This window comes from Apaloderma vittatum, unplaced genomic scaffold (assembly GCF_000703405.1).
Source record: "Apaloderma vittatum isolate BGI_N311 unplaced genomic scaffold, ASM70340v1 scaffold10126, whole genome shotgun sequence".
NCBI classification, from domain to species: domain Eukaryota; kingdom Metazoa; phylum Chordata; class Aves; order Trogoniformes; family Trogonidae; genus Apaloderma; species Apaloderma vittatum.
The window spans coordinates 27,357-40,721 of NW_009721254.1; the positions used below are offsets into that span (position 1 = coordinate 27,357).

At 39.4% G+C, this 13,365-nt stretch overlaps 1 protein-coding gene across 3 annotated transcripts in view; it reads left to right on the top strand.

The window, feature by feature from the left end:
* The window catches only part of PPP2R5C (protein phosphatase 2, regulatory subunit B', gamma), a 64,467-nt gene that overhangs the window by 13,080 nt on the left and 38,022 nt on the right, over nucleotides 1–13,365 (top strand). The window contains exon 1 of one of the 3 annotated variants that reach the window (XM_009871304.1): nucleotides 83–247. The exons of 1 other annotated variant lie outside the window; for it this stretch is intronic. In XM_009871304.1, coding sequence (XP_009869606.1) covers nucleotides 154–247 — 94 coding nt within the window. In that variant the 5' untranslated portion in view covers nucleotides 83–153. Of the gene's footprint in view, nucleotides 1–82; nucleotides 248–13,365 lie in introns of those variants that run through there. One more of the 3 variants, XM_009871305.1, reaches the window with a different exon arrangement.

The window sequence follows — 13,365 nt, forward strand, 5'->3', positions numbered from 1 at the left end:
CGTGACCCAATGGGGCTCCTCCCGCCCGCTGACATCACGAAGCAGCCAGTTCCCTCCAGCTGCAGAGCGCTTCGCTTTCTGGCTTTTTTTAAACTAAAATGGAGGCCGGTTTCTCGCCTTAAGGAATACGTTGCCTTGCCTGCCGGAGCCTAGATGTTGACATGTAACAGAGCCGGCAGCAGGATGGTGGTTGACGCGGCCAATTCCAATGGGCCGTTCCAGCCCGTGGCCCTTTTGCATATTAGAGGTGAGTTATTGTGCGTGTGCGAGTGAATCGCGACCCTGTGGCGAGCTCATAAATGGCTTTTGTGGTGCAGGGGAGCAGGAAGGCCTTTGTAGCCCGGTCCCCTTCGGTTTGTCACAGCCCCAACCAAAACCAGGGGAGATGGAAACCGGTTTGCTGTTAGAGGCGTTTTGGGATCACTTACGAATTCGCAGAGGCATTGCATGCATAGTTAAAAGCAGGTTTTGCTGCTTTCTGCCGTAACTCTCCCATCCCCCTTCCAAGCTGTGCTGATGTCAAAGGATGTGAAGTCACTACCCCAGAAAGGTACCGAGTGGGGGGAGGGAAGAGCCAAGTTCTCGCTGTACAGTTTCTATAGGATAAGGGCTTCAAAACCGTTTTTGTGGGGACTGTTCGAATAGAGCTCCTTAAAAACCCGCTGCAGCTTCTGAAAGAATTGGGAGTGTTGTTGGGGAGGGGTGGGGGGGGAGGGAAGAGATGTGACATTTATTATGAAAATATCCTTTATGTAGTCAGACAGCATTTCCTAGAAGAGATGCGGTTCGGCGCTAACAAGCAAGCTCTTATGTGCCTGCTGCTTTGTGCAGCTCTGAATGTTAAATTTCTTGACAGAATATGTTCTTTTGGGTTCATAGAATTAGTGCTTTGCAAATCTACATTTTATGCAATTCAGTGGGAGAATACATGGTGGTATGACACTTGCAGAATAACTCTGTGTATTTCTTCTGGGTTTTGCATTTAGTAAAATTTTGCATTGCTGTGTGGGGTTTTATGAATTTTTTTTTCTAGCTGTCTGTTAACCAGCTAAAGCTTTTTTTTGGTGTTAAAAACCACCTTGAGGAAGAAATTTGTTTAGAACTTTTTATAAAAGCAGAATTAGCTGCGATCAGCACACCTTGAACAATGGCATTTATATGCAAGAAACACAGCTGATACCATTCTTAATTACCTTTGCTTCTCAGCTTTCACTGACGTAGGCTAGATGTTAGTACTGAAAGTGTATTTTTTTTTAATTAATATTCCCTCACTGAAAACATTTTGCTTTGAAGTTTTAAAAGCCACCAACCACAACTGTTCAGAAACCTGCTTCTTTAAGCAGTAGCACTGCTCTTCATGTATTAAGAAATCACAAATTCTTCTTTACGTTCTCTGAAGTGACACTGTGGATGGGTTCTAGAAGACTCTAATTTTGGTCTGTGAGTGGGGAGGGGAAATACGATAAAATTCTCTTGAGTTAGAATAGGGACCATGCATGTTGTCAAGGAAGCATAAATAAAACTGCCTAACCCGTAGACAGGCTTTTGCTTTTCACGCTGCAGAAATTACCTTAATTTTCTGATAGATGCCACCTTTTGAAAGGGGAGAAAAACCACCTTTTAAAGGTGCAAGTTGGGAAAAGAGACCAAGGTTGGAATTGGAATGATGATATGTTGTAAGGATGAATGTTAATAACCCTTTGTCTCAATGTGATTTGTGAATTTTTCCCTGCTGTTGCTCCAATCAACTACATAATACTGAAGACAATGGATTTTAAGAAGCTGTTCTGAAATTTACTTTCCCAAAATCTAAATTTTGGGTGCACTGGGCAGTGCAGTGTAGTATTACCTACTGCACGTAATCTGCAACAGTAAAGTAAAGGTTAAAGGATTTTGTGGTTTTGTGTTTTTGTGTTGCAGCTGTTTGTTTTGGTTTTGTTTTTTTTTTTTTTAAATGGGCAATGAGAATGGACTTTCTTGAAAGCAATTCTTTGGCGTTTTTCAGGTGGTAGGAAGTAAGGTGGGCCTCTGGTATTATAGCCCAAGGGAGTTTCTGGGCAATAGCAGACGAAAAACACCTCTTCCATACATACATGTATGTAGAAGGTGCTTTGGGGTTTTTATGTGTACGTCATCTTGCTAGCTGCTCTGATGTTCCTAGGACCGATCTGCCTCCAAAATGAAGCCTGTCAGAACAATACATACAAAATTCATAGCAGTAAAAATAAACTGGTAACTCTAAAGCCTAATGACTCGTTTACTGGTTGTCCCAATTCATGCTGCTTTCGCATTTGTCCTTTTACATCATCTGTTGCAGTGCAGAATTACATTTCTAGTAGAAGTACTCCTTTTCACAGCTACAAGAGCTAAAACTTCAATGTCAAGGTGAGGGCACGAGCCTGTCAGTTGTTTCTGGTAGATCTAATTTGTTGTAATAGAGAAGGTCCAGCTTCTTCACGAATTTCATATAATCTTTAAAATTTTGAGGTGGTGTATTGTGTTTTACCCTCATACAGTAGCTACCGTATTTGGACTATGTGTATATATAGAATATTTTTTTTAAAATATCTGAAACTTTGTGGACTACACTCTCAGGACCTGTATGAAAATAAAATTTGCAGTCTCCTAAAGTTAATTCTAAAGCACTTTCTGTACCTGGATCATATGGAGTATGGATTAGACTTGGTGATCTTACAGGTCATTTTCAACCTAAACAATTCTATCATTCTACGTGATGTTTGCAGAATAAAAAGGAAATTTTCTGATCTGGCGTGGAGTGGAACTTTGCTCCCCTTCCTCTTGCCCCTCCTGAACTGCCAACAGATTTATTGTCTGGGCTACTTACAGCTTTGCCAAAACAACGTAGTTGGAAAAAATAGATGCAGAGTTGGTTGTTGCTGGTTTTGGGGGTTTTGTTGGTGGATTGTTTTGTTTTTTTTTAAATTGAGCCTTGTGAATAGGAAATAAGTGTGTCAAAATTTTATTGACTGCTGTTGCTGTCACTGGTATCTGCACCAGTAGGTATTTGTAGCATAGGAGGAGTCAGGCCCCAGATACCCCGTCTGCCAGCAGTTCCTTTGGCTGCTGTTGTGCGAGGTCGTCTTGGATATGGTGCAGCCATGTAATCCTGAGTCAGACTGCTGTGGAAAGAGCTCTCAGAAGTGTTCTTGGGGTTCCCCTTTCACTCCGAGGTTGTCTTTAAGCCCAGGCCCTTGGCCTTTGCTGTTGCCTCTGCTAGGTTGCAGCGGTGTGGTTGTCCAGCCACGTACCTCACTGATCTGGATCCCGATGTGTGGACTACCTGGCTAGGTGTGCCCCATCATTGCGGACTTGTTCAGCAACCACTGGAGTGTTGGCTGACCCTGATCACTGTCAGTACACCTGCTCTCCTTTCCTCACTCAGATACTGTGAGACTGTGCCCTTTGTCGCAACCTCAGACCATTGGCAGTTGTTCAAGAATAGTGTGTAGAATCCAGAAGATGACTTTGGACCCATTGCTGGAAAGCACCAGAGGAGCCTAATCCACAGTGAATGCAAGTGGCGTGGAGCCATTCCTGTATGCTCTTTGCTTTTGCTGAAAGCACTGGCTCAGAGTGTTTGACCTGTTGGGGTAGTGAGCCCTTGGTCATTCCACCCACAACAGGCTTTCCAGGAGATCCAAGATCTTTCTAGAGTACAAAGATAGTGTATAATGCTCAACTGAGCTGCTTGTCGCTGGTTATCATGGTGAACTGAAAACTTCCCTTGTAAAATTTCAAGAAAATGACAGTTTCAGTTTGTGCAGCCGTTATGGCCATGGAACAGCCACTGTGGTTTGTGATCCTGGATAGAAACTTGGAATTTGTAGCTGGCCATAAAACAAATGGTGTCATTGAAGCAACTGGTCATGGGGTGTCTGCTTGGAGAGCTCCTCTAGGATCTTCATGCATAGACAGGTCACTAGCTGTGCAGATGATGTTAGGACGGCACAGAGAAGAGCATTATTTTAAGTGCTGGGAATTTAATATTTCTTTCGACAAGGAGGGAAGCAGAGCTGGATGGTGTTTTCAAGATCATTTTTCTCCTTTTGAAGCCCTTCTGGCAGCTGAACCCCTAGGGCGATGGAAGTGCACTCAAGGCCCTGACAGGAGGATCAACATACATGAGATGAGGCCTGAGGGAAGGAACCAGGGACCTTTTGATTTCCAGCTCAGCACTTCAAGAAAAGAAAGCAGCTGTAAAAACATAATGAATTAGGACAAACAGCAAATATTTGTCACTAGACTTCAGAGTCACCAGTACATATTTACTGTTGTAATTTGTCTTGCTGAAAACTGTAGCTGTAGTGCAGAATGCGATGGCAGGTAGAAAAGAGTTGTAATTCATTCTGTAGGGAGATTATAAATGTTTATTCATTGCGGGCGGGGGGCAGGCATTTTGTTAGCCATAGAGTTCAGTGCTGTTAAGAAAAATCTCATAATGCTGTTTTATCAGTACGTGCAAGTAGCCCAAATGCCAGTGTTTTTATGAACTCAAGACAGGTATTTGAACAAAGTATGGGTAAAACTCTGCTCTGATGTGCAGAATTGGCAGAATACAGAAGTTACTTTAGTGGCTTAGTTGCTGACTGCCTGGGACAGGTGATGTCTGTTCATGCTTTTCAAAAATTATTTTTGAGGTGTTTTGCAAGACATACTGAAAGTTGTGTGGGAAGGAGAGTGAGAACACCCTGATACTAACTCAAACTGATGCTTCCTGTAGGCTATAACCAATCTGTAGTATCTCTTTGTCCATCCTTCTCCTCTGCCTTCCAGAGCAGATTTTTTTTTTTTAGCAGATTCAACTTTGTTGTTACTTAAGTTATTTTAGATTTTGTGAAAGATGCTTTGACTTTTTTCAGAAAAGGTGTAAGTGATGTTAACTCGTCCGTTCTTTCCAAGTGCTTCTTGTATGTATTAATCCTTGAATTGTACAAGGGAGTTCATATTCCATCTTCACATAGTACTTTTCTACAAGGCTAAAAATGTTAGTGGCAATGTTTTTGTGAGGTAAACATATGAGTATTTAGATAGAAATTTGCATGCTTGTCAAAGCACGGTGAAAGATGATTGTTACGTTGGTTTAGGAACTAACATTGCATCAAGCACCTGTTGGTGTTTTTTTCCCTGAGCTTGGGCCACCTTTGATCTGAGGCTGAAAGATTACCTGATCACCATGGGCTACTCAGGTTCTTAAAGCAACCAAGTGCTAGCTAGCTATTGCAAGGTGCATTTCCACTTACTTTGTATTTTCATCTTTGGCGATGAAATGTCAAGTTCCTTTTGTCAGTGTGTAAACATAGGCAACAACTCCTAAGTGAGCTGCATAGTGCATTTAAACCTGAAGTATGCAATTTATTTAAAGGGGAAAAGCTTGTTACTTCCATTTTAGAAAGAACGCAGCAAGTGTTTCGTGTTTTGGTTTTTTAAAATGATTAACCTGAAGATATTTTTATCTAATCATACTTGCTAAAACTTATGAAGGCTTTTGCTTTGCAAAATTGTTTCTGAGCTAAAAAAAAATAATATTTTTTCCATTTTGTAATTAAATGGGAAGCAGAGGCCAAAGCTCACACTTCAGAAGTAATACAGACTAAATTCAGCATGAAGAGCAGTAGCCATTAATCTCATGATGTCAGAAACGAGGCCGAAAGAACTGGGTTTGATTGGCCTGAGGAAGGGAAGGCTGAGGGGAGATCTTGTCTTCCACTGCTGGGAGGATATAGAGGGTCCTCTCAGAGGTTGTCCCGTGATTGAGTGAGAGGTAACCCGTGTGAGTTGCAACACGAGAATGCAATTGTATATGAGGAGAAAAAATTTTCACAGTAAAAGTCGTTAAATATTGGAATAAGATTCCAAAAGGGGATGTGAAATCTCCGTGCTTGAAGGTACTTAAAACATGACCAAACAATGCCCTGAGCAGCCAGGTTTATCTAGCTCATCCTGCTTTGAGTGGGGGATTAGATTAGCTGAAATGAGACAGTCCCTTCTGGTGAATGTTATTCTATCATTCTGTCATTCTTTGTTGCATACGGGACCAAACTATGACTGGCCTTACTGTCACTTAGAAATTGTATAGTATTAATTTTAATGTACTTTTTAAATCAGAAGAACAATATTCTTACTGTAAACTATCTTTTTTTTTTCCCCTTTGGTTACTAAGGCAAACTTTTTAATACACTTGGTGCCAGCATGCATATTAGCAGTACTTCTACCTCTGTGATAACTCTTAGTTTTTGATGTTACAGTGTTTTAAATGACCCTTACCATGTTTTTCCAAAGTGTTAGATTCTAATGTGACTGGAACCACATGCAGTATAAAAATACTGACGCACTAAAAAGATGTTTTGTTTGCCTCTTAATCTTCTATTAGGAGCTCAGCAGTAGTGGAAGAAATTGTGGCAGGTATCAGTATCGTGAGATTTTTCTGCAGCTCCTTTTAACAAGCTTTAAACTGAAAATGAATACAGCATTAACAAACTGTGACCTTGCTATTCATCTTCTGTGGTGTTTATGAAAATGTTGAAACAGTTTAATTTCTACCACAGGTCCTAACAACGTATTTCTGGTAAACATCCAGTATTATAAAACCATTGTGTTAAAAACTCTAAAAATCCAGGGATCCTTGTCATTTATGAGCTTTCTAATACTTTCCAAGAACTTGATAAATTTCAAGCACAATTCTTTTGCATGTACTCACTTTGCCTTTTTTGGAGATATTAATAGTCTGAAACTGGCCTATGCCAATTGTGAAAGCATACCTAACAGTCTCAAAGTCACCTTTCGTGCTACTGGTTTTTTTGCTGTTAGTGTATACAGCAGTGGAAAATTAATCTGTTTTATTCCTTATGCACGTTCTGCGTAATGGTAGTATTGACCTTCACATGTGTCTTGCATTTTCTGCATAAGCAGGTATTTTTAAGGATGATGAATTTAACTGATCTGAGTTTACTTAAATATTAATTTCCTTTAATCCTTCAACACATTTAAATTCAGTAAACATTTAAGGTACAATGAGTCTTTGTGAGAAGTGAGTAAAATCTTACTGGAAAGAAAGATACGTTAAGGTGCACCTTAATCATTTTCTTCAGAGATGCTTTCATCATGGGGATGAATCGTGCTAATTCTCTTTCAGTGAATTTAAATTAAAAAATTAAAGCTACTTGTAAAATTGCGGGAGTTTTCTTATTTTCATGGAAACACTCTCACTCTCAAAACTTTCACCCCGCTAATCCAGTAAATGGGGTTTCCCATGGCCAATACACATCATCTTGCCTGCTTGCAGGTCATAGTTGTTGTTGATTTTGGAACAAATCAATAAACCCCAGCTGAGATGTAAAGGAGATAAAAATACTTGCTCTTCCCTTTTATTCCATACGAACCAATCGTAATTTGATAATCCAAAGGGGTGAGAAGGAGCCGCGTGTCTGGGGTGTTACCTGTGCATCCCTCGCAAGCCACCCAGACTCTGTTGCTACTCAGCCTCGCTCGTGGAGTTCATAGTCACACCTCTTGCCAGACGTTTCCAGTATCCTCACAGCAAGTTCTCGGTCACTGCTGCTGAGAACACACTGCTTGAAGTGTTGCTTCAGAAGGGAGGGACAAGACCATCCTCCTCGAGAACAAGCAGCAGTTCTATTCTTAATGAACCTAGGCCTCTCCTATCTGTAGGACTGTGAAATGTTTACTTAAGAGTTTCATTTCGTCAGTTGGTATTGGATACCATCATCGGAATTGTCGAGGACTGGTAGTAGTTGTACAGGTGACTCTGTTACTGCGGTGCCTCTTGCACAGTTTCGCTAGATTTTTTCAAAGGGCATCAAGACAAGCCCACAGCCCTTAGCTGGACATCGGCTGATGGGGTTTTGCTCGTGTGTAGGGAGGGAACTTGTGTGGATTGTTTTAATACTTGACCAAGAGCAGATTGAAGAGAGGTTACATAGTTAGTGCTCCTGCTACATGTTAACCTGATGATGTGCTTACGAACTCTTCACTTAACTGCGAATCGCTTTGTGTCAGAGGGTGTGTTTGTTAGTGCTTGTGCTCTGTCATTCCTCTTAATTCACTTTGCGTTGTTTTTGCCTTTATATAGATCTTTTGCCCATATGAAGAGTGTAAGTTCTGCTCTTGGAAACAATGAGGATGTTAAGGGTTCCTACTGCACTTAAAATCTCTAAGGGTATGACTGTAAAGTATCTCTGGAGGGGATTTTTTGTTGAGCTGAAAATCCCGTGAAATTATAGGAAGGTAGTCAGCTGGAATTTTTAAGTGACGTTTACTGACTCATGGTGTAATTTGCACAGGAAGTGAAATCATGTCAACCTAAATGCATATTTTCCACAATTTTTATTTGTACATCAAAAATCTTCTGTTTTGTGATTGTTGCTGTTAAATACATTTTAAGATTAGAATTTAATGCCATCTGTTTCTGAAGAAAATTTTTATTTCCATTACCATTCAAAGCTTTTAATAATCACGCTTCTGTAGAGTCAACTAATTCTCTCCAGGTGCCATCATACGCTGTTAGCTAATAAAACTGCATCATAAACCACACAGCTTAAGGGAGCATGAGCAATATTTAATAGATACAGGAATATTTACATCATATACAAACACTACTGTCTCCACTCTACTGATGGAGATGGCTTTTATGTTCTAACCTTTATGCCAGAGGTAAGCACCCGGTGCCAGAGGAAGGACGGTCTGGTCAGCTTGACAGAGCCAATGCTGGGCTTCTGCCTGCACGCTCGTGTTTAGATGACAAAACCAAGTTAAATGATGCTCTGACTGCATGATATTTTAAAGCCACATCTGCACCTCTTAGTTCCACTTCATGCACATGCCAAATCATGCAGTGCCATTTCTCCTGTAACTTGCCATTTAGGTTTTCTTTTTTCAAATGCAGTTAAAATTAGGGGAGGGGGCCTGACTGTATTGTTACTGGTAGTGGAGGTGAGAGTTTTATGCTGTTTTTCATAATAACTCTTGTTACTGATAACAGTCTTGATTGTATGAAGTAAATATTTGCTTTTTAAGTTACACAGAGCAAGAATGATATACGAAATGTAAAACATGTAAAAGCAAAGTAAAAATTTACTCATTTGGGACTTTCCTAGTTGTTTGTAGCAGTCTACTAAATTGAAACACTTTCTTATTTTGAGGAGTTTTATGGAGGTTTTTAATTTGCATTTTTTGATTAAAGCTACCAGCTATGTGACTTCACACAGTCTCTAGAATCGAATTCTTGTATTGCTTTAGTATTTAAAGTGAAAACATAGCAGTGTGAGTGGTGTTTCAAAGGAGTTCATTCAAGCCGTGTTGGAAGGAAAACTTGAACAAAATTGATCAAAGCTTGAAATCCCTGAAATAGTAAGGACAAAGTCTGTTGTCTGTCCTTTGAGTGTGTTAAGTTTTTCTTCAGAAATATTTTCCAAACAAATTGTAACTAGTATCAACACTAAAATCTTTCTTCTAAACTATTGCCAGAATATTTTTATATCTTTTGCTCCTATTACGTCTAATCTTTCGTATATTGACGCATAGGAATTTTTTGAGGTCTGTCTGTTAAAGTTGCGTGCTGTAATAACTTCTGTGTTGTTCTTATCCCACTAGGAAATAAAGATCTTATTTAAATCAGAATAAACACATCGTTGGTAAAGTAAAATTTTGAGCGTGTGCTTCACAGTGTAACTTTTCCCACTCCCTCTTACTGCGAACTCAGTATTCATTAATGTAGCTTAAGGGATAGAGAATCCTAAAGCTTATATTTAAATGGAAGAAATTAAAATAAATTACTTTCATTGCACATTCAAATTTTCTGTTTAAAAAGGAAATTGTAAATAAAATGATTAATGTTTTGTGAAACGTGCTGAGAGTGAGTTGTCTAAACAGATCCAGGGTTTCTGGTTATGTAGTAGTTGGTCAGTCTTGGATTCATCACTAACAAAGCCAAGCAGTTTGTACCCTGTGAATTTACAGTTGGTTGGAGGCCCCAGTTTAAGTGCATTACGTAAGGAAATTCTCCACCCTTTTGGCTGTGTGAGAGGGATGGATATTTGGTGCAAATTATCAGCATTCTGGCAGCTGGCAACACGCTCTTTTAGGGACACTGTTGCTAATAGGTACAGTTTCTGTTCTTACTGGAATTCCTTTGTGAGACTGAAGATTAGTTTGACCAGAGACTGAAGACGTCTGTTTGAAGGAAATGTGCATGTTTTCAGGCAAGTGTGGTATGAGGAAAATAATTTTGGATTGTGCAGGAATGATTTTTGAGATAAATGGAAAAATTTTGAGCACTTCATTCTTGACAGAACGTGCACATATATATTTAATCTTAAAATACAATTATATTGAAAGTGCATATTTTAGTAAATTTTGAAGTGGGCTTTCTACTATATTTGAGTCAAAACCTTCCTTGCTGAAAGTTAACAATTGAAGTAATTGTTGTTAACATTTTATGTGGCCAGCACTGGCTGCTAAGGAAATTACTGACCTAGCTCCAAAATCACTTTTTTTCTCCCAAAATATTGTTGCCATTGTGCTTGAGCATTTCTTTAACCTGTGTCACATCACACAAGGTGCCTTGATTTCACAGGTGTATGTGGGTCTAAGGAAGTGTTGCTTATGCCAAAAATGAGAAGAACTATGCACTGAATTAGAAAGGGAGTACAAAAAGAAACCAACAACCAAACCCCTTCCCCCACCAAAATAAACAAAACACCCCACAAACAAGCGAATAAATAAAAGCAAAAAAAATCAACCAAAAGAAGACCCCTACACACAGAGGGTAGATAGGACTTAGTGTCTTTTAAAGTTTATTTTTAAATTGCTGGGTTGATTTTAATTGTTGAACAGCAATTCAGGACCTTAGTTTCCATCTCAGCTCAGTTACTTGCATTGTTAAAGCTCTTCCTATGAATAGGCTTTTCAAGAGACTTACCCTATTCCCCATCCTGTTTCTAATTTTGGCAAGAGTGGAGGATTTAGAAATCTGATTCAGTGGTGTCATTCAAGGAAAGGTTGTGGAAGTTTCTGTTAATTTAAAAATAAATGTTAGCTTCAGACAAGCTGGAAAGCGCAAGAGTTCTTACATGGGGGCTGGGCATTTGGTTTAGTTGCATTAGGACGTGAAACACTTAAGTTTGACTGTAGAAAATCATGGGGGGCTTTTTTCTTAATGCTTTCTGATCTATTGTGCCATCTCTTTCTAAGCCAACACATGACCTGGCATTCTTCACTGATTCTTGTGGTATCTGTTAATAATTATTTTAAATGTCATCATTAAATTCTCCTGTTTTGTCATTCAGAAGCATCTGATAAAAAAACAAGCAGCAACCCCCAGAATTTAGCATGTATGTGGTGAGTGAGGAGAGGAAGAAGCAGGCTGCTAACATTTTGGCAGTCGATTTTCCTTTACATACGTCTGTTGTAGATGTGTAACAGGTAACATTGGCAAGTTACTGGGACTCACAAATGGTATCTGACTGGAATTACGAGGTTGATGTGTGGAGTTGGGGTGTCTTTCAGGAATCGACACTTCTGCTTACAACAGACATCGAGGCCTCATTAGCTGATACTTATTTTGACCAACTGCCCAAAGTAGCAGTTTATTCAGTGGTTCACAGGTTTCTTCAGTTCGCTTAATATGAATCTTCTGAGTTACACCACGCACGTGAATTATGTTCCGTGATGTAACTGAAGTCTGGTCTCATTTTTTCAGAGGTTCACTTATGTATATTTTAAAACAATTTTAAAAGTTTTCAAATGCAACTGGAGATGTTACATAATAAATTTGTGGGGTTTTTTTACTATGAGAATTAATTAAAGTACACTGTAATGGCTGTGAAATTGAGGATTTGTCTCTTAGGTTTCTAATATGTGCTGTGTTTAAAAATTAGCTTTGCTGTCATATTAACTGTATGTATTCCAAAAGCTCTACTGAGACTCCTTTAATTGTTTCATTTCTATATTCCCTTGTTAAGACAGTTTTTTATTTCATTGTCTATTTGATGATCCTCCCTGTCACTTTTCTCCCTAATTTTCAGGTGGAATTTTGCTCAAGCCCATTTCAGTTTGTTTCACTTGTCATTTCCTGTATAAGCATTCCTGTTTTACACTTTATGGTACATTGCCTTTAAAGTATTTCTACAGTTATTGCTTTTACTCTTTGCCTTTTATTTTGAAATGTTTTAATATAGTAAAAATCCTTATTTCTCTTAATTATTACAAATTATTATCGAAGTGTTTTGAGTTTTGTTTTTAATTTCATATGGCTTCTGTGAAAATAGTTGACTTCTGAAAAAACTCTGTAAAACCAGAAGCTTAGGTGCAGGTTGGTGTAGGTCCATTTTTGAAAAATCATTAAATAGTTAGGTGCACTGATTGTTCACTGTGGATCTACTTTTACCATCATTAGAATTACGAGGTACACCTGGAAAAGATGTTATTGGAGGTAATTTCAGTTCCTGAGCTTGTTCAGTATGTAAAAATAGTGCCAAACAGTATAAAGTGACAGCAGGGTTATTTTCTACTTAGTTACCAGTCAGTCCTTAAAATTTCCCCTTATAAATCCTTGACAGTTAAATGTCATTATTTAGTTTCTCTGTCCTCAAAACCACAGTGTAATCTCACAGTTAGGAGGTAGCTGCCACCAGCAATAGCCTTCAGTGCTGCGTTCCCCAAGGGCTGCAGCTCTCAGAGGGGTTAGTGTTGGGAAGCACCTGGTTGGAGCTTCAGCCCAGGACTGACAGAACATGTGCTGCTCCTTCCTTTCAAGCTCTCTTGAGGTATGAGGGGTTTTTGGGTGGTGGCTTTTCTTTTTCTGTTGGGATTGCTGTTTAATTAGACTGATAATGGCTCATTTGACTCTTAACACCCCTCCTCTTTTTTTTTTTCTCCTATGAAATGGAAGAATATATTTATTTTGAAGTCTCATAATTTGTGAAAAGCCAGTGTTTTGAATGAAAATGTAAGCCAAGAGATTTCTTTATATAGAAACAAGTGTTATGTACCTTTCTACGTAATGAACTCCAGCACCTTGCTCCTGCCTCCCTCTTCCTCATTTCTGTATTGTGATTAACACTAGTTTCGTGGATAAGCTGTCAGTCTTCCAGGTGCATTACCAAATGTGAAACAGCAGGAGTTGCGAGCAGTGTAGTTTCTCCAAATACGGGGAAATTAAAAGCAACTTTTATTTCCAATTACAAATTTCCGTTACCTGAAGAACAGCCAAAGGTTCTACTGGCAGCAGCTCAATTCCTTGAAAGCAAAGGAGTGGACAGAGCCCGTAATTGCAGCCGGTCCTCACTTGCCCCCTCTCCCGAGTGCCTGGACTGCCAGTGCGCGGAG